Below are 25,010 nucleotides of genomic sequence, written 5' to 3'. Positions count from 1 at the left end.
CTACTTCTGCCTCCAGAGTGAGGAGATTAAGAGCATGTGCTATCACGCCCAAACATTTCAATTGTATCTTGTTCTACATAAGAGTAATGTTTTGATGCTAATAATTAATTCCCATCTTATATATAAAATTATGCTCTTATTTTTTTATTGTTTGGAAGGAACAGCAAGAAAATGAAGGCTTTACATTTTATTATCAGAACGCAATAAGAACCCCTAGGAATTACTTAACCATTAGCGTAGTACTTTCTGAAATAGATGTATTTCAAAACAACAGGACTAAGCCAGGGCTCTGTGCATGTTAGACAAACTCTTTACAACTGTGCTATACTCCCTCATGACTTTTCAACCACACTGGGGCTGGAGAGACAACTTTGTAGTTAAGAACACTGGCTGTTCCTGCAGAGGAACAGAATTCAGTTCCCAGCAATCACAGTGAGTAACTCACAACTGTCCCCAGTTCCAGGGATCCCAATGCCCTCTTCTGGCCTCTGAAGACCTGTATGCAAGTGTTAAATTGGGCCATAATCTCAACACTTGGTAGGCAAGAGGATGTTGAACCCAAGGAAGCCTGAAATATAAACTATCTCAAACAAAATAAAATACTTATAATTTTAAAATTATGCAAATATTTATTGTGTGTGCATGCATGTGCACAGATGAGGACATCAAAGGACAACTTTCAGGGGTAGACAAGTCTTTCCTTCTGCCATGTGGGGCTTAGGAATCAAACCCAAGCCACACATCCTAAAGCAAGCACCTTTACCCATCAAGCCATTTCACAGGCCCTACAATTGTTGTAAAAGCATCTTTTCTCAACTTTGAGACTAGCCTGGGTCAGAAACTGAAACCATGGAGAGGGACAGTAAGAAGAAAAAAGAAATCTAAAAATGTTCCACTACATTTTAAAAGTTAGCATTAATTCAGGCCGATTCCAAATACAAAACTCCAGATTAAAAGGTTAAAAGCCAGACCTCACTATTCAGGGAATGAACAGTCTTTGTTTTTATTTATTTATTTTAAACATCTATTTATTATGCATACAGTATTCTGGCTATGCCAGTATGCCAGAAAAGGGCACCAGATCTCATTACAGATGGTTGTGAGCCACCATGTGGTTGCTGGGAATTGATCTTAGGACCTCTGGAAGAGCAGCTAGTGCTCTAAACCTCTGAGCTATCCCTCCAACCCTTTGATTTTTTTTGTTTTTGTTTTTTGAGGAAGACTCACAGTTGAAATAAGCAGTACTTGTAGGGCTCTTTAAAATGCAAATTAGATTCAAGAACACAAATCAACTAAATTACTCTGCTTCGGTTACCTGATTATCACCAAGCAAAAATATAATCTTCATAAGCCATCTCATTCATTTCTGCACCAATACATACAGCATATTAAAATAAAACCTTAAGTTCTGTGTTTCTTCTGCTTTATTGTGAACACTCCTAACAGTAAAACAATTTACAGAATTAAACACACAGCTTTTTAAAAGACTCATCACTCCTAAGTAATTCAGCACACAGTCCTCAAAAATAAATAAACAAACAAAAATTCTTCCTGTGTTCTCACTCTGCGGTATGTCCTAGACCATGATGGCAGTGTCACAGTACCTCACAGTAGTTAGTGTTCCCATTTGCCCCAGCCCTGACCTCTACGGCTTTTCTCAGCTGCACCTCTGGGCCTTTGACTTGGTTGGTTTGTCCCTTTGATTCTCCTGTGATCGTGAACAGAGCCTGTCCCTTAAGTCCACTCATGAGAAAGAATGCCCCACATCAGCCTAATCTAACCTGCTGTTTATACTGCACGTTAACACGTGGGGCAAGAACACAGCACCGTGATGCCATGGGCCCTCTCCATCACCTTGCTCGTGCCATCATCCCACAGTTGAAGCGGCTGGCACTCGCCTCCTGGATGTTTCTGCAAGTTTATGTCCAAACCCTTCAGACTAACACACATCACTCCCTACCCTGCACTAAGCATATACTCAAGGCATTCTATAAGCAGTTAGCATACAGCGAGTCACACTGCCCCTTCAAACAAAAACCTACCACCTCCAATGGTGTTGGAAGACTAGATTGAAAATCTATGAAACACATACAGATAAATAAATGCAATAATAGAAAATTAAAACAATAGCAAACTATCTCCAGACATCCTGGTACTTTCCTATTAAAACAAACACACTGGTCATATTGAAAACACTCAATGCTCTAAATTTACCTGAAGAAATGTTGACAATTTCTTTAACAATGGCGTCCTGGGCCTCCTCATACTCGCCTTTATTTTTATTATATTCTTCATTTAAAGAAGACAGTTCACTGTAAATCAAAACATGGCATTACTAAAAATACCAAAATGTTTGCCAGATGTAATGTGTATTATACAAACTATAACCATTATTTGTCTTATGAAGCATCTGAACAATGAAAATTACAAATGGAAACACAAGTAGAAAAATGGACAACCAACTCGGGTGATGTGACAGGCAGGCAGATCTCTGTGAGTTCAAGGCCAGCCTGGTCTCACAGAGTTCCTGAACAACCAGGGCTGTGTAAGAGACTCTGTCTTAGTGGAGGAAAAAAAAAAAAAAAAATGATGATGATGATGAAGAAAACCAGGTGTCACAGAAAAATCCAAAAATCCAAACTACAGGTTAAAATGCACACTACTGAAGAAAGCTTGAAAGTGAACTTACAGGAAAAGAATGGAAGCTGGATGGTGAGGGGCTCAGCAGGCAGCGGTGCCCACCAGTCTGATGTGAGTTCACTATCAAGGACCCACACAACAGCAGAAAACAAGTTGTCCTCTGCCCACCAGGTGTGCACTGTGGCATGGGACCCCTCCCACAAGAGAAATAAAAATCAGTGTCTTAAAAAGAAAACAGAGGGGGACTCGGGGAGGTGGGAGGGAGCTAGCCGCACAAGGACTCTTATGGAATATGCAAATGGGATAATTAAAGAGAAGACGTGGACACGTCACAAAGACAGACTGGTGCTGGAGGAGTTGGGCTACAGAAGAGGTGGGCTGGTGCCAGGTCAGAGAGGCCATAAGTCTAAGATTCTGATCTGAGTAAAGGATAGTCATTGGAGCCTTTTAAGAAAAATAATGGTATGATCAAAGCCAGACACATAGCAAGCACTCCGCCTTTTCCACAACCTGAAGAGTAAATGGACAGCAAGGCTACACAAAGAAATCCTATCTTGAAAATCCAAAAAGAATTTAAAAGACAAAAAAAAAAAAAAAAAAAAAAAAAAAAAAAAAAACCCCAAACTTTTCTACCTATGAATAATTCCATCCAAATTTTCCTAAGATTAAAAAGGAAAAAGTTTTTTTCAGTGGCAAAGATAAAAGCTGTAATACAGTGAACAGTTCCAGTAAGACAGTTAAGAATCTCCCTAACTAATTTATATATTCAACTAAACACAGCAGATCTTTCTACTTGATAAATGATACTGAAACTTTCCTAGAAAAGTAGACAGACGAGGGCTGGAGAGACAGCTCAGCATTGAAGAGTGCTGGCTGCTCTTACAGGACCAGAGTTCAACTCCTAACACCTATCTATGTCAGGCAGCTCCCGGCTACCTGTAATTCCAGCTCCAGAGGGTCCAAGGCCTCCAGCCTCTTATGGACATGGCCATTTGCAGACACATATACCCAAATATAATTTTAAAAACAGATATAAATCTTTTTGTAAAAAAAATTAAGCAGACAAAAAGCAGACCACAAGGGGGAAACTAGCTTCAATGGACACAGAAACATTAATTAATTAATTCAATCTATTAGAACTGTTTAGAAGATGATGAGACATCTCTCTGTTCTTGTTGCTTGAGTTAGGATCTCACTGTGCTCCTGGGGCTGTCCTTGAACTCACTGCAATCCCCCAGCCTTCGTGGAGCTGGGACTCCAGGCCCCAGCACGACTCCTGGCTATCACAGCTGAATATATGACAACTTTCTTGGGAGAAAGTGAAGCTTAACTCTTAATCAATGCTTTTTAAAGAGTGAACAATAAAGGAAAGACTCTGTCAAATAAATAAATAAATAGCCTCTTTGTCAAGGACATTAAATTTTGTCAGAGAACCCACGAACTATCATATGCACAAGAGAGTGGCATGCCCTCGGACCTGTTGGTAAACTTAATCCCGTTCTTCTGAATATCCACTGTGCTGAAGTTCTTATTGTTGCGAAGGACTTTCTCTTCCTTGCAGGTTACACGAAAATAATATCCAAACTGTGCATTGGAATCCAATTTAATCTGTTTGCCAGGATTCAATCCTTTATCATCAGAAAGAAAAAATTAGGTCATAAACACATACACTTTTCAGTGTAAATGGTCAAAACCATTACATCTGAATAGTGCAACACACTTATGACAAGGCAGCATACTAGAAATAGTAAATATTACTATTATCTCACTGGGAAAGATCCAAACCCCACTTCATTGGAAACCTATGTGAAACAGACCTATGGAATCCTTCGCCTCTTTTATAAATGCTGCCTCTAGCATGGAAGAAGTTGCTTTTTATACAGGCAAACCCACCCAAGGTGGAACTGTGAGCCACAGTTCATGTGTGGAGGTCGGAGGACAAAGGACAGGAGTCACTTCTCTTCCCACTGTGTGGGTCCAAGGCCAGCCATTAGGCCGCTTGGTGGTTAATGCTTTTACCCACTAGGCCACCATCCCAGAACAGGCTTCTCTATGTTAAATAGAGGAAAGTCTGAAAACTAGGGTACAACTGAAAGTAGCCAAATGCAATTTCTAAACAAAAATTTGACTGGACAGTGAGAGTCTACAACAACTAGGCTTTATTCTTGTTAAGCACAGGAAATTTCACAGAGCAAACAATGATTTGCCAGCTAAACTTTATGTACCTAAGATCTGTGAAATTTTCTATCGTGACCTCTGCTCATAATTTTACTCGAAGTGATTATCAGACCACACTGAAAAACAAAAATACTATACAGAAATTTCTTGGCTGAAGAATAGGAACCAAATTTAATAGCAACAACTACAGACAGATCGGATCTGTAGAGAATGCACAGCAGAGAGCTGTGCGTAAATAAAAATAAAGTTTTAATAGCAGAATCTCAAAATGTTCAGAGGGAACCCAACAGTTACCACCTGCCATCAGCAATGATTAGTCTGCACCAGGCAAGTGCCCCCTTGAGGGTGGGAAGACAGAAGACTCGGGTACCAATGTGAACCTCTAAAATCATTCTTACCAAGACCCCGGGCTGCACTTATTAATGTAGACTGCATCTTCTTTTCCAGGCCATCCATTACTTCTCTTAGCTCACTCAGGTTAGGATCAAATGAAGGTTTTACAAGGAACTCATGGCTTTCTATCTATAAACAGAACAAGCACCTGATAAATTATACAAACAGGTGAAGATGGAATTTATGAAGCACGCCCCATCATTTCTTCTTCTTATGTAAATGTGGCTAATGTTGGCGTGACTGACCATCCTTGAGTCACTCAGACAACACTGAGAACCTTCTCCTTATCAACAGATTTTAACAGGAGCCTAAGAGTTCAGATACACAGGAATCACCTTATCAAATAGCTACAAAACAAGATGCATGCATTTCCAACGCTACCCTTACTACTAAAAAGCTGTCAACATTCAGAACCATCGACAAACTACAGCTTTTCTCAGACAAAAGATCTGAAGAATCGCAAACAACAGAGCAAACTCGGCATAGCACCCCACTCCCAGCCCCCAAAACAACAACTCCTAGGAAGCTGTATCTAGTTAGTGCAGTCTGGATGGCTCAGAGGTAAAAGAACCATAACAGTTTACATGGCAAGCCTGGAGGACACAAGCTCCACCCCTGGAGACGACGTGACACAAGGTTATCATCTGACTGGCACACCTGTATAGCTGCCAGGTACGGTAGCACTTGTCTTTAATCCTAATACTCAGAGGACAGGGGCAAGAAGATCTCTGTCTGTGAGAGCTCAAAGCCAGTTTGGTCTACAGAGTGAGCTCTAGGCCAGCCATGGTTACATAGTGAGACTTTTATCTCAAACAAACAAAAAACGAACAAAGAAATTAGAAACCTGAAAAACTATTTTCTTTAAATTGAAGTTCAGCTAAGGCACTATAAGGATGCACACTCTCAGTCCAAATCCCCAAGTCCCTCATGTGTGCCTATAATCCTGAGGACAGGACAGGTACAGCCCTAGAGCTCACGCAATCATCCCACACCCACATATGCAAAATCAGTAAGAAAATACAATCCACTTGGCATGGCGGTGCACACCTGTAACCTCACCGCTTGGGAGGCAGAGGCAGGAACATCAGGGACTATGTACCATTTTAGGAGGCAGTCTGGATAAAGAAGTCCAGGTCCCTAACACTCACCCAAATTTAAAAACACATTTTTGGGGTGGGGCTGGGGTAAAAGCTAGACCAAACCCAGCCATGGTGCTCTTAAATACTGTTTTTGTAAACTGCTCCTACATTACTTTTTGGAGACAGGGTCTCAACGTGTAGCTAGCTCAGGCTGGCCTGAAACCAGGACTTGGAGATCTGTTTGCCTCTGCTCCAAACTACTGGGATTAAAGATATGCAACCCCACGCCTGATTTTTGCACCTACTATTAACTAACAAGAAACTCTAATGAAAAATGAATCTCATTTATAAGAGCAAAGACATACATGAAATTTTCAAGTCTTTATTATGTAGAGACCTTTAAAGACAATTTATTAGAAGATTTAACAGAATTGGTTTCAAGTGATGGGTTATACCATGGAAACAGGCACTTAAATGGTAACAGCTCTTCAAGCCCAACGATTGTTCTTTTTTTAAAACAAATGACTAAAATTTAAACAAATAAAATTACCAAGGAACATTTTAAAAAGAAGTCTACCTGTACCAGGCATTAAAACTATTAAATAGACAATTATACATAAAAGCTTAATATGAGAGTGAGTCAATTTTCTAAAACAAGATGACAAAAACACAGTCATTAAATAAGGCTGAAACAAAGTGCTCCCAATTATCATCCACTTAATCAGAGCACACCTTCACACCCCTAAAGTGAACTACAAAAGAAATAAAAGTCAATTACAGGAAGCTAGCAGCAAAAATAAATAAATAAATAAAGCAGTTCAACTACATAAATATTAAAAGCTAAAATTTTGAGTAGATATTTTTAAAGAAGATATGCTATCAGTTTTACCAAAAATGTAAAAATATAAAGGGTACTGTTTCTTTTTTGTCAAGGCACGTCTATGCATATTAAGTATTAGGGTCATTAAACGAACAGGCACAAGCATCTAAAATGAATGGCAAGGTAAGGGAGAGGGGAACGCTGTAATGAGAGATATGAATATTTAAACAGCCTTGAGCTATTCTACAGCTTCCCTGATAAAGGCGCATTCCGCCACAGCTTCTTTCCTACCACAGCAGACACCAGCGAGGATCTGATGAAACCACACACTCGTTCACATCTGGTGAAAGTGTAAGTTGATAAACTGTTTAGAAGGGGTAAGAGCAGTGGCTGGGCATAGTGGTGCACATTTCATTTAATCCCAGCATTTAGGAGACAGAAGCAGACAGATCTCTGAGTTTAAGGCCAGCTTGGTTTACATACAGAGCAAGTTCTAAGAGCTGTAAAGAGAAACCCTGCCTTAAAAAGAAAAGGACAAGTCAGTCGGTGGTGGCACACACCTGTAATCCCAGCACTTGGGAGCAGAGGCAGGTGGATCTCTGTGAGTTCCAGACCAGGATAGTCTACAGAGCCAGTTCCAGGACAGGCTCCAAACTCCAAAGCCACACAGAAAAACTCTTGTCTCAAAAGAGAGACAGAGAGAGGGGGGAAGGGGGAGGGGGAGAGGGAGAGAGCGAGAGAAAAGAGCAGGGGGCTGGAGAGATGCTCAGAGGTTAAAGGCACTGGCTGCTCTTCCAGAGTTCAATTCCCAGCAACCACATGGTGGTTCACAGCCGTCTATGAGATATGGTGCCCTCTTCTGGCCTGCAGGGATACATGCAGTACAGAACACTGTATACATAATAAACAAATCTTTTTTAAAAATCTTTTTTAAAAGGTGGGGGTGAGGCAAAACGCAGTAAGACTCAGGATAATTCACATTCTTTGACACTACAATTCTACTGGGAATTCAACCTATGGGAATGATGAAATGGAAGCAAAGTAAACACGGAAGGCACATAAGGCTAGATAAAGTTTCTATATCTTTATAGTACAACTGGAAGATAAAATATGTGCATAATAATTTATCAATAGAACAGAGTATTAATAGACATTTAAACATATAATGAAGATTATCCAGAAATAAGGACCAATATTTAAGACAATTGCAGGGGGAAAATAATGCTGTCAAGCTGCACTGAAAGTGTGCTAATAACTTGTCTCTTCCAGTGAACCTGCAGAGGCTGGTGGCAGATTCCTTACCAAGTTCCATCCTCAACCCCACAACCCAGAACCCCAGAATTCTCACTAGTTCTCAAATTAAGAAAATAAAGTTCTGAAAGCTTCTGGGAAGCTGGAGAGGTGGCTGGGCAGCTAACTGCTCTGAAGAGGTCCGAAGTTCGGCTCCCATTCCCAGCACCCACAGTGACTCACAACCACCTGTAACTACAGTTCTAGGGAAGCAATAACCTCTTTCTGACCCGTCTCTGGCTCCTGCATACACATAAAATAAGTATGTAACAGATACATGTTTAAAACAAAAATGGAAAAAGAAAGAGCTGCTGGAAGACCTAAGCAAAACAAGGGAAATGAACAACCGGATTTTAACTTAACCAAAATAAATGTCGCTAAAGGGAACACATCAAATGATCATCCTTCAGCAGTCTGTCGCTCACTCCACATACGGTACTGTCCTTCAAACACCTACCTAGCAAGTAGGAAAAAGTCATTGACAGGTGACAAACTGACAAGCAGGAAGCTTATGAGGGGACTGAAACCAAGAAACAAAAGAATGAGAGGAGCTGGGCGTTGGTGGCACTCACCTTTATGCCAGCACTTGGGAGGCAGAGGCAGGAGGATCTCTGTCAGTTCAAAGCCAGCCTGGTCTACAGAACAAGCCCAGGACAGCCGGGGCTGCACAGAGAAACCCTGTCTCAAAAAAAAAAAAAAAACAAACAAACAAACAAACAAACAAACAAACAAACAAAAAAAAAAAACCCAAAAACAAAAACGAAAAGTTAAACCTTCACTAAGTCATTAGAGAACTCATCAATACCACAAAGCAGAGATTTTGCTGAAATCAAATTACTAATTTTGTAGAGGATGTATATAATAACATAAAGGAATTAAAGAGCAAATAAATACAAAAGAAACTAAGTTTCTTAAAATATTTGTAGGTTTTATATATTTTAATGTTTTATGTAGATGAGTGACTTGCCTGCTTGTGTGTCTTCATACCATGTGTGCCTGGTGACCTTAGAGGTCTGAAGAGGACATAGGATCCCCTGGAACTGGAGTTACAGATAGTTGTGAGCTACCATACCACGTGGGTACTGAAATCAAACCTGGGTATTCTGCAGGAACAACATGTACCCTTAACTGCTGAGCCAACTCTTTAGCCCAGGGTATTTTTAAATGCTAACTTTAAAAAGCTCCATTACCCCAAAATTGTTAGACAAAATACTATAAGCATACTTTCCCAAATAAATGAGCAGTTGGAGAATATTCCAGTTTAACCCAGGCCAAGTGAAGACTCTCAAGCATACAGCCCAGACGTTGTTTTAACACCTACTTCAGGCCAGGCCTGGTGGCATGAGCCTTTAATCCCAGGGCATTTGAAGCTGGTCTGATCTTCTTCTATACATAGCTAGTTCCAGGCTGGCCAGATGAGACCCTATTTGTTGTTGTTGTTTTAAAAATAAATTATCCTGACTAGTTTTATATCAATTTAACACAAGGTAGACCCTCATTTGAAAAAAATGTGCCCATAAGATCCAGCTGTAAAGCATTTTCTTAGTGACTGACGGGGGAGGGGCCAGCCCATTGTGGGTGGTGCCATTCCTGGGCTCCCATATGAGAAAGCAGACTGAAAAGCCATGGGAGCAAGCCAGTAAGCAGCACCCCTCCATGGCCTCTGCATCAGTTCCTGCCTCCAGGATACTGCCCTGTTGGGAGTTCCTGTCCTGACTTCATCTGATGATGGCCCTCCCCAAGCTGCTTTGGTCATGGTGTTTCATCACAGTAATAGCAGCCCTAATACTCAGTCCTGAAGAAGGAAGAGAAGGCAGAATCTGCCTGTATCAATAATAGGGTTTGGATAACAACTGTCTACTATTTGTGCTGGCAGACAAACCAGTATTGGCTGCTGGCTTTTTTATTGCCCCTGCTTCTACTGTGATCAAAAGGATTTTATTTTAGTAAGGCATACAACTGAGATCAAAGGTAATCTTTCAGCTCCCCTCAGAAGCAGGCGTGGGGCTCGGAATCAATCCAGGCCAAGGGAACAGAGCACAAGTCATGTGTAACATCACCAAAATAAACGACACAGCTTGCCTGGCTGGAACGACGGCGAGTCCCCTTGCACTTTGAAGATGGAGACAAGCACAACATTGGTGAGGCAACAAGACAGGAGCCAGGTTCCTGTCACAGAAGCTGCTCGCACACCCCACCAGCCGGGCCGGCGCACCTAGACTGTCAGGACCAAACTAAAGTCCCAATCCCAGTTAAAACAAACAACACAACACTTCCAATCTTGTATTCACTGTTGCATCTTGTTTATATTCTCATTCACAGCTAAATCTTCACTGGAAGGAAAGTTGAAAAGAAACTTAAAAGGAGGTACAGGCAGGCAACCCTGGGTGCTGAAAGTGACTTCAAGAGAAGATCTATACAATTTACACAAAATCCAGCTACATACAAATTTACCATCCACACTTGAAAAATGTATGAGGGAAAAAAAAAAAAAAAACAACAGGACACACATGTACACACATATGCATGCAGGACACAGACACACACACATACATACACATATACACACACACACACACACACACACACACACACCAGTATGAACATATGCATGGGTTCAAAAAGAAACAGCATACAACCCAAGACCAAGAAAAGGCTACAGGTATCACTAAGGAGCCGAGCATATTATGCATGGCATCTGTGGTTCATTCCCCAGCACCAAACACTAATTTTAATTAATTAACTTTAGATATGGAAAATGAAATATTTAAGACATTTAGGGAAACAGCTACTACTTAAGATAGTAGGAAGTTAAAACTGAACTAAAACACTTTTATAAATAAAAAGTACAATCACTGGAAAGAAAACAACTGCTGGACTAAACACATCACTGACAACGGCAGAGCCCAACATGTTCCAGTTGTAGTCCAGAAATGAGAAAGGAAGAACAGTGTTCAACACATAATGACAGCTGTGTGGCTTACTTTGTCACCTTGACACAAGCTCAAGTCATCTGAGGGAGCATAAATGAGAAAATGCACTCAGGACTGGCCTGTAGGTGAGCCTGTGGGGCACTTCCTGGACTGATAGCCATGGGGAAGAAACCAGTCTACTCTGGGTGGTACTATCCCTGGACAGGTAGCCCTGGGACATATAAGAAAGTAAAGTGGGTTTCATATAACCAAATGATCCACATTCATGCAACAAAGACACCTGTTCAACTAGGTTTATAGCAGCATTATTTGTAACAGCAAGAACCTGGAAGCAACCTAGATGCCCCTCAACTGAAGAATGGTTAATGAAGATGTGGCATATCTACACAATGGAATACTACTCTGCGGAAAAAAATAATGGAATCTTGAAATTCACAGGCAAGTGGATGGCACTTGAAGAAACCATTCTGAATGAGGTAACCCAGTCACAAAAAGAGGAACATGGTATGTACTCACTCATATATGGATTTTAGACATAAAGCAAAGGATCACCAGCCTATAATTCACACCACCAGAGAAATTAGGATACAAGGAGGATTCTAAGAGATTCATACAAGGTCCCTCACAGAAGGGTAAAGGAACAAGATCTCCTGAGCATATTGGGAGTGGGGGTGGGGGCAGTGACTGGAGAGGAAGCTAGGAGAGGAGGGGAGGAAAGAAAAGCACATGGGACTAGGAAGATTGAGTCAGGGGAGGAACACATAAGAAAGAGAGAGAGAGAGAGAGAGAGAGAGAGAGAGAGAGAGAGAGAGAGATACCATAAAAGATGGAGCCATTATAGGTTTGAAGAGAAAACTGACTCTAGAGAAATGTTCAGAGACTACAAGACTGACCCCAATTTGAGCAACAGTGGAAAGATTACCTTAAATGCCCTTCCCTGATAATGAGATTGATGACTAACTTATCCACCATCATACAACCCTCATCTAATAGCTGATGGAAACAGAAGCAGACACCCATAGCTAAACACCAAGCCAAACTGGAATCCAAATGCAGAGAGGGAGGACAAGACCAGGCTACAGAAACCCACAGAGACAGCTGACCTGAACAAGGAGGAGCTAATGGGCCCCAAGACTGATAGCTGGGAATCCAGCATTGGACGGAGACAGACCCCCTGAACATAGGTCTCAGTTAGAAGGCCTGGGGCAGTCTAAGGGACCTCTGACAGTGGAACCAGGATGTATCCCTGGTGCATAAAAGGACTTTGGGAGGATGTTCACCTTGGAGGGATACTCCCTTACCCTAGAGGCAGGAGGGAGGGCCTAGGCCCTACTCCAAATCACTTGACAGATATAGATGACCCCTCCTGGAAGGCATCACCCTACATGTAGGGTGGGGGGATGGGGGACATCAAAGGGGACATCAAAGGAACGTGCTGTGCAGGCCACCTGGAGAGAAAAGCTATCACTGATTCTATCTCATCATTGGTGGACACTGCAGACTACAATGCCATCAACTGACAACAGACAAGGTGCAACATAAGCATCCTAGTCAGGGTTCCTATTGCTGTGAGCAAACACCATGGCCAAAAGCAACTTGGGGAGACAAGGGCAGTCAGGACAGGAACTCAAGCAGGACAGGAACCTGCAGGCAGGAGCTGATGCAGAGGCCATGGAGCAGAGCTGCTTACTGGCTTGCTTCCCATGGCTTGCGCAGACTGCTTTCTTATAGAAGCCAGAACCAGCAGCCCAGGGATGGCACCACCCACAGTGGGCTGGGCCCTCCCCGATCAACCACTAAGAAAATGCCCTACCAGCTGGCCTATGGCCCCATCTTATGGAGGCATTTTCTCATTCAAGGACCCCTCCTCTCAGGTGACTATAGCTTGCGTCAAGTTAACATCAAACTGGCCAGCATGGAGTTCTTTGGGGACTGCTTTCTGATTGGATCTCAGGCCTGTTCCACAGAAGAAAATTCCTTCCAGACACTGTAAACCTGGTCAGAAGCCCATGGCTAGAAAGTCACTGGCCCTTGGTGGGGGAAACCTACAAATGCCATTTTCCTAAATGGACACATCAAGCTGCCTATTGATTATTTATGCCTTTATACCCAGATCAGTGCTGCCTCAACCCTGGCCAGAGAAGCTTCTCTCTGCAGTGGTCAGTAATTAATTCAGAGACTCATAAGGGTTTACTGAGTGCTCAGGTTGAAAAAGAACATTTCTATCATACACCGACACACACGCACACCCAGGGTGGTGAGTGACTCGTGTTAACAGCATGGGAGATCAAGTGAAGAGAAGGTGAGAGCCCGGGGAAAGGATGGGGAGGGGTACTAGAAATTCTTTCTGGACACAACAGGGCCATTGCTCTCACAGCAGGTACAGGTCCCTAAATAAGGGCAAGCGGGTAAATGCTTCAGCACACATCAAGCAAGGGGTGCACGACACTCCCCAACAGGCACTACTGACGATTACAGCTACGAGGGAAGGAAGGGGAAGTGCTTTCTCCTGAGTGTGGGCCACTAGTGGGTTGTCACTGGGTAGCACCATACTCTGAGCATACAGGCAGGGCTAAGGAGACAGTACACTATTGTAAAAAGGAAGACATGACGGTGGAGACCCAGGGCAAGTGGAAAGATCTGGGTTGGATTATGTTCAAGATAAATTGTATACCTGGACAAAAGGGTCCAAAAAAATCTTTAAAGATTAATAATAATTCACCGAAACACCGATAATGGAAAAGTGTACAGTTTTGTGAAAGTCGATGGCAACCTTGGAATCTCGGCTTAGGATAATTTTGATCTACGTTTATTTCAAAAGCAGGGGAAAAAAAAAAGGATTTATGGAAATCAGCCACAGAAGCACTTACAAAGCTGGGGGGGGACGGGACACACAGAGTACACTGTGTAAACGGCAGGTCTTTCATCACCTGAACTCCGGAGAACACAGTTGGAAACAGTGAGGCTCTCAAAGATTAGATATGAAACAACCGATGAGTCCCTGGAGAATTTCTCAAAGTGGTTCTAAAAGTGTGATGTAAATGCCTGAATTCATTACAAATACCCGTGATGATGGTGAAAGCTTGAATTTGCCTTATAATCTGGGATAAGTTTGGAGGCATGTCACTCGAATAAAGACTGTGACTACTAAGACAGCATCACATTATAAACTGTGAGAGAGAGCCTCCAGTCACAGTGACGGGGAAGTAACTGCTGCTGGACACAGCACTCCTTCCCCTCCCTGCAATGCTCATACTAAGTGTCTCTTCCCCTCTGCAGGAAGCTAATCCTATAACCAACCCTGATTAGAGCCAATCACCTGCTCTATCTCTTACTGCAATCACTGCTCCAAATGGTCCCATCACGGTGGCTCACCTACTGCTGGAAACCATTTCAGAGTCAAAGAGGAAACCGGCTTGAATTAAAATCACAGAGTTCAAGAAACCAGGTCCTAGCCAGGCATTGGTGGTGCACGCCTTTAGTCCCAGCACTCAGTAGGCAGAGGCAGGCGGATCTACAAGGCCAGCCTGGTCTACAAGAGCTAGTTCTAGGACAGCTTCCAAAGCCACAGAGAAACCCTGTCTTGGGGGGGGGGGGGGGGGGGGGAGAAAGGAAGAAACCAGGTCCCCAGAGGGTCTCTAGCAATTAAACCTAACCTATCTTAGCCTTTTTAAACTATAATTTCTATTTCATTCTTTTTAGAATTGCTCTCACACCTGTACACACACACAAACACAAATACATACATAATCTAATGCAAACAAAATAAAGCAAGATCACATAGGGCAAATTATCAACTCAAATAAATCGACAGGTACTAAGAACCAAAGACTAACAATTTAGTCAACCAAGCCATTAGCCTGATACCAATAATTTGAGTACACATTCCCTGCAGGGTCATTTAATCAGAAATTTAGCTCAGGTGTTTAAGTCACCCAACCACCCAGCCCCCAAGTCACCCAACCCCCCCAGTCATCCAACCACCCAGCCCCCCAAACACCCAGCCAGACACGGAGTAAGAAGAAAAGATATACAGAAGAAAGACAAAAGCCCAGCCAGAAAACGTAAGTGGGCTAATTTAAGAAAAGCTGGCTAGCAACAAACCAAGCTAAGGCCAGGCATTCATGAGTAATAAGATTCCGTGTGTGATTTGTTTGGGAGCCAAGTGGTGGGCTCCTCAAAAAGACAAAAGAGGAAAAAACATGGCACAACTATCAAATGACCTCTTCTAGCTCCCGTGGACACCAGATAAACACATAGTGTAGACATGCATGCTGGCAAAAGCACATAAAATAAAAATAAATAAGTCTTTAAAAACAAAACATTTATGTACATTTTATGCACAAATTATCCCCCTCACAAAAAAACAATTTCTCTACAGGGAAAATAAATGTTTTCATTTACCCTAACTCTTCTATTGTTTTGAGACAGTCTTTCCTTATAGTCCATGCTGAGTGTGAACTCATACAATCCGTTTCACAGTCTCCTGAGAGCTGAGATTGCATGAGCCACCATGGCCAACACTGAAATCCCTTCTGTCTTGGACATTTGGAATCCAATTTATGACGCTATTTCCTTTCACGTTGGAACAGTGTACATCCTTATAATCCTTCTCTTTCAACATTCTGAATGAGGCAGGTGGGTAACCAGAGGCACTTACCATCACTCTGCCGCCCACTTTTACCTTCACTGAAATGATTGCTGTTTTAAAGGGACTGGGCTGGATGGAGCATCGGGATGGACACCTGCCCACCGCATCAAGAGAAACCAGACATTCTTTTTTCTCACATGCTTTTTCAGTTTGTTTATGCTTACCCTTTCCTTTCCAAAAATATTTTTGCTGTGGAGATTAAATGTAAACTGCATACCTGATCCATATCCAAAGTTGTTTCTATCATTTCTTGAAATTTTGAAAAATCAGAACGAAGATCAATAAGAGGAGTCACAAAAACTGCCAACAACAATGCCTCGTGTCTTCCTAAAACAAAGCAAAAACAAAAATAAAACAGCTCATAACAAAATAAAAATAATGAACACCACTTGAGCCACAAAGCACAAACTGTGCAGATATCCAAATTAATTCTATTTTTGTTTTAATGCAAAATGAATACCAAATTTATTCTATAGACAGGGAAATACTGTGACAGCACCAATGCCTCCTACAATGAAATTGCCTTCCCTGAATGTCTGTCTTCTTCATAAGCAATACAGAAACATTAATTATGACTACATGAGCATTGTTTCTTGCAGATCTAATAAGACAAAGTCAAAGAAATTAAAATAAGACTTCTAATTTACATTTCTAAATTCCATCAACAACACAGTGTTCCTATTAACAGAGGCTAAATCAAGTATTTAAACTAAACTTGGACGTGTAAGAGTCATGCTGGGGAACTATGTGAGAAAGGGAATCAGATCAACAAAGTAAACCTCAAGGAACTAAGTTAGAACTGGATGCCAGCCCCAAGCTTTCTGCTCTTTGGCTTTCTCATCTACAACATGGTGTCCTAAGCCCTCTTTTCCTTGTCAGTACAGACAGAAGATAGGTGTGTGAGGTAATACGCACCTAGGCAGTGTTCCACAGGGACAGTTACTAGACATTGCCACTAGTAATTAGCTGCTGTGGAATAGTCCTTCTGTACACTGTGTGAATAACTGTCACTGTGATTGGTTTAATAAACAAGCTGACTGGCCAATAGCTCAACAGGATAAAAGTCAGGCAGGAGAGCCAGACTAAGATTTATGGGATGAAGGGTGGATCAGAAGTGATGCCAGCCAGATGCTGAGGAAACAGGACGTATACAAAATGAGGTAATAAGCCATGCTCCACGTGACAAAGCATAGATAAGAAACACGGGTTAATTTAACTGTAAGAGTTAGCTAGTAACAAGCCCGAGCTGTCGACCAAGCATTTGTAAATACTATTAAGCCTCTGTGTTGGTTATTTGGGAGCAGGCCATCGGTGAAGGAAAACTTCATCTACAATTACTACTTGGGACCCAAGGATTTTTTTCCTCATCGCAAATAAATTACAGGAATTCTGCAAGTGATCCCTTACCCACCGAATTTATTACCAAAGTAACAAATTGCAGTTTCAATAGCTCTTGAATGAGAATGATGAAAAGCTATCATGAAGTCATGTTTCACTATTAATCACAACAGCCTCTAACCCACTGAGAAAACAGTACATATGTGTGAAACATTTAGACAGACTGTAAACAACACTTTGCCTACATAATGTCTGTTGTGTTACAATGCCTGGCTCTTTATCTCCTTGGCTTGGAAACTACTGGTAAAAGGATGAATGGCAGCCAATCAAAACAGTGATGCTGGATTGCAGAATGACTTTCTTTCCCACCCTCATGTATGTTTTCAGTGGGATACATCAGTATGACCCTGCAAGCCAAGCAATTTGAAGACTGAGGCAGGAGAATCACAAATTCTGAAGACAGCCTTACTATACTATGAGAGCCTGTCTCACAAAATCTAAGCCACTTCCACTATGAACAAACCTTAGCAATGAAGATGTCAAAGGTGTTACTGTCCACTTTGCTTTCCACTATGTTAGGATATGTAGATGAAGGGTAGGTACAAGAACATCTGCCAATGCTTAAAAAAAAAAAAATCCCAACCACCAACATGTGGACTAAATTCTGAGTGTGTGTGTGTGTGTGTGTGTGTGTGTGTGTGTGTGTGTGTGTGTGTACGTATATGTACTTCCAGGGTTCAACATTCTCAGAGGACACAAGGCATAAAAGTGGTGCACACACATGCAGGTATAATACATAAACATGTTTTAAAAATTTCCATGGTATTAAAAAAATACCTGTTATATAAAGAAAACAAAAATACCTGTTATAGACGTGAGACTCTTAAAACCCTCTCCAACAGACTCTTGTATCCTCTCACTACCATCCTGAGATTCCTTTCTTGATTTCTAACCTCTACTGAACCTTAGCTGCCAGATTCTATCCAAATTTGTGTGTGTATGTGTCCTTTTGGAAGCCATAAGAAGATATTGGATCTCCTGGTGCTATAATGAATGTGTTGTTTGCTGCCTAGTGTGGGTCCTTGGAACTAGACTCTGGTCCTCTGTGGGAGCAGCACACAATCTTAAGTATCCCTCCATCTCTCCAGCCTCATAATTGATGCATTTGAAAAGATTCTAAGAGGCTGCTGGAATGACTAAGTTTTTGTGGGTTTTTTTCAAAGCAGGGTTTCTCTCTGTATCCCTGGCTGTCCTGGAACTCATTCCTTAGATCAGACTGGTCTCAAACTCAAGTTATTTTCTAGCACTACTACTAATCACTTCAGTTTCATTCACTCTGCACACTCATCTGACCCCTGCCAGCCTTCAACACTTCACTGGCTCATACGGTAGGTTTCCCAGCCTCACATCCTACAAGCTGACTGTGTTTTGTCATTCAAGTCCGACGCTGGAAAGCAATCTCTTATTTTCCTTTCTTCTTGCTTGTTTTGGTTTTGAGACAGGGTCTCACTGCAGACCACACTGCTCTGAAACTACGGCACTCCTCCCTCCTGCTTTAGCTTACTGAGTTTGCAGGTTACAGGTGTCAGCCACTCACTATGTACAGCAACAGCAATTTCTTTCCTCAAATTTTAAAACTTTAAGTATATAGGTGGTATTCTACCTACATGTATGTCCGTGTTTCAGTTGGTATCCAGGGAGAAAGGGCATCAGATCCCCTAGAACTGGACATACAGACAGCTGTAAGCAACCATGTGGTTGCTAGGAATCAAACCCAGGTCTTCGAAAGAGCAGCCTGTGCTCTTAAGTGCTGAGCTGACTCTCTGGTAGCAAGTAGCAATTTCGTAAAAGAGGCCTTCTTTGAGTGCATCTAGCATTTCCCTAGGCTGCAGTCTTCTTTACATTTTACTGTGTATTTGAACTCTTGCTTATTTATTTCCTTATGATCGCTCCTTCCCTTCCACTCTCAAGCAATCTCCACAAAGGAAAGGACCACAGTGTCACGGTCATTCAGCCTTGTGGAACGAGGTAAGCACACAGCAGACAGGCGGTAGGAAGAGAGCAAAGGAAACATGAAGCAATCAAACACTGATCTTTAACTCTGACACTTAGGTTCACCAAATAAGGGTTGTGGATTTTAAATATCATGCTGGGAACTGTCAGCTTCTTAAATGAACTGAAGTGGGATCAGGGCTGGAGATAAACTGAAAACACCCAATGCTCACAGACAGGCAGAGTACTGTGAAAATGCCTACACCAAGCAACCTAAGGATTTGATGCACACACCATTAAAATTGCAATGGCAGGCAGGTCGATGGTTAAAAGCACTGGTTGCTCTTCCAGAGGGCCAGGATCCAAACCCCAGCACCCACTGTCTGTAACTTCAGTTGCAGGGGATCTGACCACCCACGTCTGACCTCAGTAAGCACCAGCCAAACACAGTACATACACAAACACGGCAGACATGGAAATGAAACACACACAAAATAATTACTTCTTAAATAGTTGTAATAATGTCTTAAACAAAAGGTAGATAAATAGGGCACAAAATAATGGATATACTTGATTAGCTGTTTTAATCTGCTAGAAATTTGTTATTTTAGACTGTACCCCAGCACCTTTGAGACAGCAATAAAGGCCAATTCTGTCTTTTAAAATCCCCCTTTTCTAGATGTTAGGGCAATCAAGCTTTAGCATGTTATCCTGCTGACATGTTTGAATGTAACTGGCCCCAATAGACTCATAGGGAGTGGCACTATTAGGAGGTATGGCTTTGTTAGAGTGGGTAGGCCTTGTTGGAGGAAGTGTGTCACTGCAGAGCTGGGCTTTGAGGTTTCCTATGCTCAGGATACCGCCCAGTGTCTCAGTCTACTTCCTGCTGCCTTATGATCAACATGCAGCCTGCTAGCACCACGTGTGCCTCCACGATATCATGCTCCCTCCCCACCATGACAATGGAGTAAACAACTGAACTGTAAGAGGCCACCACAATTAAATGCTTTCTTTATAAGAGTTGCCGCGGTCATGGCGTCGCTTCACAGCAATAGGACAATAACTAAGACAGGTATCATCCCTTCCCTACCACTCCCAGGGATCCCAACTAAAGCTACGCAGCCACCTTCCCCAAGACAGAAATGCTCTTTTGTCAAGGGTGTTGAGCACCTGCTAGGACCTCTGAATAAGACAGCAAGTGCCTATTTTCTTACAGAGAAAAACTTTGATCACTGCAAATCTACTTTCCATACAGTTGCTGCCCCCTGCTGTCTGTGAAGAAACCTTACTTTCAGTGTTTTTCTGGACTAACAATAAGCCTAGAATTAATCAAAACCGAAAACATTACAATATGGTAAATTATATGTAATATCTAGAAATAATATATGCTAACCTACTTTTTAAAAAATCATACTTTTGCTCTAAAACAATATATTGCTTTATTTTCTTTTATTACAAATTAGTCTGTTTTGATTTTCTCTATCAACTGCTAAGTAACCATGCTGAACTCTTCAAAACTGATGGAGATGGGAGGACCCACAGAACAAAGAAATCAGGAACACAACAGAACAAGACCTCAGCATAGGGTTTACCAACATCTGCTTGCTAGACTGAACAGCAAACAGCTAACTCAGCAAATGTCAGCTTGGCCCTGTGGTCGAGGAGGGAAGCAAATGAAAGAAGTACAGGCTTTCAGAAACTCAAATAGAAGGAGGAAGGCATAGACTGGTACCAAGAAAGGACACAGACTAGAATGCTTTTTATTTATTCTGGTGGGTTTTGTTGATCACTGAAACAGAATCTCTCTACATAGTATTGGCTGTCTTAGAACTCATTCTGTAGACCAGGCTGGCCTCAAACTCAGACTGTCTGCCTCTGCCCTCTTAAGTGCTAGGACTAAAGGTGTACACTGCAACAACCAGCCTTAGAATCTGTTTCTGAAAATAGGGCAAATGTAGTCAAGTGTTGGTGGTGCATGGCTTTAATCCCAGCACTCAGGAAGTAGAGACAGTGGATCTCCCAGTGGATCTCTGAGTTCGAGGCCAGCCTGGTCTACAGCTTGAGTTCCAGAATAGTCAGTGATAGATAGAGAAACCCTGTCTTGGAAAATGAAAAAGAAAGAAAATTCGGCAAATGGAAAAATTTACAAGTGCTAGATCACATAGAAAAACAATATCAAAACAAAAAAGCTGAGCACAAAAGCATATACACCCCCCACCCCCAAGATGGGGGTCTCTCTGTGTAGCTTTGTAGACCAGACTGGACTTGAACTCACAGAGACCCACCTGCCTCTACATGTGCCACCACTGCCCAGCTAGTACATGCCTTTTATCTCAGCACTCAGGAGGCAGAGGCAGGCAGATCTCTATGAGTTTGAAGCCAGCCTGATCTACACAGCAAGCTCCAGACCAGTCAGGGTTCATGAGACCCTGACTCAAAAAGACCAAAATAAATAAAGTAATTAAATGTTTTAAAAAGTACTGACTTCTCAGAAAACAAAAGGCTACTTGTTTACTTGGTAGAATATTATTTTAAGGTGTATGACTTTTGTTTATGCTGCATTTGCGTAACTCTATATAAAGATGAGATTCTTGTCTAAAAACAACTGATGGTCTAATAAAGAGCTAAACAAGCCAGCAGCGAGGCAGGAGCAAGGATAGGCGGGGCTGGCAGGCAGAGTGTAAACAGGAGAAGAAACGAGGAGGAAGAGAAGCAACAAGAGAACAAGGAGAGGAGGACATGGGGCCGGCCAGCCAGCCAGCCATGGAGTAACAGTGAAACTAAGATTTATAGAAGAGAGAGAAAAGACGATGGGTTAACTTAAGGAGGGCTGGCTAGAAACACGCCAAGTTAAGGCCAGGTATTCATAAGAATAAGTCTCCATGTATTTATTTGGGAGCTGGGTAGTAGGCTCCAAAAAAAAAAAAAAAAAAAAAAAAAAAAAAAAAGAAGAAAGAAAAAAAAAGGCCAAAAGAGCAAAAAAAACATATTAACAGTTTTACTTTAAAAAAGTGAGAGATCCAAAACAGCTGACTTTATTGTCTGGAGCGCCTACCTCCGGAGTCACAATGTAACCCTAATACTGGTCAATCACCTTATATTGCTGGTTGATCCTGTTGAAACCAGACAAAATTATATAATATGGAAATGCAAACCAATGCCACTCATTTATATCATGGAAAAAATGACATACAAAAGAAGAGAAACATACAATCACAGAGTATGGACATTGGAACACCCCAGAACTAACTTATTTTAACTTTAATGAAACTAACAGTTCACAGCTAATGAGGCATTCTGAGTATGATGTGAACTAAGAAAAAAATGGCATGTTTCTTTGTCTGCTTTGTGTATGTGCTATGGTCCACGTGTGAGGACCAGTGGACACTTGCAGAACTCAGTTCTTCTCATTGTACAGGTTCTGACAATTACACGCCAATGGCCAGGCTTGGGGATGAGCCTTTACCACTCAGGGATTTCACCAGCCTAGAACAGGAATATTTCCATAAAAAGTACTGTGAAAAGGAAGAGCACTGTCTCAGGTTATTATTGCTGTGAAGAGACATCATGGCTCTTATATGCTGGGGAGAAGTCCTACATCTTGACTTTCAGGCAACGGGAAGTAGTCTGATTCGCTTGGCGTGGCTTGAGCATACATGAAACCTCAAAGCTTACCTCCAGTGACACATGTGTTCAACAAGGCCACACTTACTGCTTTTTCTTTTCATTTGTTTGTATGTGGTATATGCATGCATGCTCAGATCTGTGTAGATGCTGGTGCATGTGAAGACTGAAGGCTGCTGTTAGGGTCTCTTTTGTGTGCACTTGTGTTTAGCCTCTGTTTGTGTTAGTGTGTCAGATCCCTGGGGAACAGGAGTTACAGATAGGTATGAGCTGTGATGTGGGTGCTCGGAATTGAACCTAGGACTTCTGGAAGAGTAGTCAGTGCTCTTAACCACTGAGTCATCTCTTCAGCCCAAAGGAAGGTCTCTTAATCAAACTCAGAGCTCACTGATGTGACTATCCTAACTCATCACAACCCTGTCTTCAAACTTCAGTTTCTATAGTGTTATTAAGTAGCTGACATATAAAGGACTCTGTATTCCTAGCTCCCCTGGTGCTAGGTGGGAGGATTAACTTGAGTTTGAGACCAGTCTGGCCATTTTGGAAAACCCTATCACAACAGCAAGCCCACAGGCTGGCTCAAGGCTTGGTAGAATTAACTCTCAGTGCACATCTCGTGACAGGACATGCCGCAGTGCAGCCATGCTGTACTCTGTCTGGCTGCTAGGCATTTGAGCTTAGTTCCACCACCACCCCCCTCACTAGCCAGTCAACCCAACTAGAAAGACAAGTATCCATTTGATTCAGTGAGGATCTCTGTCCCAAGGCAGTAAGGCAAAGAGCACAGAAAGCACCTAGCATGTGCTCTGGGCACATGTATGCACAGCTGCATACACTGCTTTTATAGCCATGAACCACACAATGTACACACATACACATTTGTCAGTCAAGCTAGGTGACTTTAGTCACTAATACGCTATTAATCAACTATATAGACTATGTAACTTTTTTTTTTCTTTTGGAGACAAGTGTTGTGCAGTCTACTTTGACCTTGAACTCACATGAAGGGCTCTAATAGGTCTGGGCATGGCCCCTCCCCTTCCCCTTGCTAAATCCTTAGATTACATTCCTAAAAGCTAGTCACCAAGGTCTATTCCTTATTTGGCCACTTCCTCATGCCTGACTCATTCCTGAGGCAGATTGCCAAGGTCCAATTATCAAAACATCAAGGTCCACCAAACAAAAATCCCCATTTGGCTATACCCTAATTTAAATAACCCATCAGAACTTATCAACCCATCTCAGTTCATTCTAACACCGCCCCCCTCCATCTTACAACTGACACTTGCAAAGCTATTTGCTGGATTCAGATTCAGTCATCTCGTCTCTTTGCCTTGCTTTAAAAAAGGATCTCTTTGTATCTGGGTATGGTCTGTGCCTAACCCAGGTCCATCAAGGAGCATCCCGAAATACTTCATTCACTATATAGCCAAGGATCACACAAAATGCCTGGTCTTCCTGCTTCTACTCAGAGACTGGCTAATAAGCTTACACCACCACACCAAGCCAGGAACTTCATTTTGACCTCAACTATGAGAATAGCAAGACCCTTTGTCCTGTCACAAGATGTGCACTGAGAGTTAATTCTACCAAGCCTTGAGCCAGCCTGTGGGCTTGCTGTTGTGATAGGGTTTTCCAAAATGGCCAGACTGGTCTCAAACCCAAGTTAATCCTCCCACCTAGCACCGGGGGAGCTAGGAATACAGAGTCCTTTTGTTAAGGTTCGTGTGTGGCGATGACTGCTGGTTAAGGCATGACTCTAACAAACACACAAACACAAACACACAAAATGATATAATATTCAAAGTAGCTTGCTGAGCTTCTCAGTGTTTACTGGATTGATGAGTTGCACACTGCCACAGTATGGCCTTCTCAGAGCCCTGATTGCAGAGGCTAGTTACCAAACAGGAAAATGCTCCCTGGGCAGCAAACTTATGTTTGTCTGATTTGGGTTTGAGATAAGAACTCTAGCCCAGGCTAGCCTCAAACTCTCAATAGCTGAGGATGACCCTCCTGAGTGATGGTATCAGAGGATTACTTCCGGGAGTACCTCCACACCAATCTTTCTGCAC

The 25,010-nt window shown here is 42.2% G+C and overlaps 1 protein-coding gene across 1 annotated transcript in view; it reads right to left on the bottom strand.

The window, feature by feature from the left end:
- Msh2 (mutS homolog 2) overlaps positions 1–25,010 on the bottom strand; it is a 47,950-nt gene that overhangs the window by 8,256 nt on the left and 14,684 nt on the right. The window contains exons 8-11 of the mRNA XM_051175229.1: positions 16,202–16,311; positions 5,217–5,340; positions 4,118–4,268; positions 2,215–2,312 (exon numbers count right to left, since the gene is read on the bottom strand). Coding sequence (XP_051031186.1) covers positions 2,215–2,312; positions 4,118–4,268; positions 5,217–5,340; positions 16,202–16,311 — 483 coding nt within the window. The remainder of the gene's footprint in view (positions 1–2,214; positions 2,313–4,117; positions 4,269–5,216; positions 5,341–16,201; positions 16,312–25,010) is intronic.

This window comes from Phodopus roborovskii, unplaced genomic scaffold, assembly GCF_943737965.1.
Source record: "Phodopus roborovskii unplaced genomic scaffold, PHOROB, whole genome shotgun sequence".
Classification (NCBI taxonomy): Eukaryota; Metazoa; Chordata; class Mammalia; order Rodentia; family Cricetidae; genus Phodopus; species Phodopus roborovskii.
This window is presented reverse-complemented; position numbering and strand designations above follow the sequence as displayed.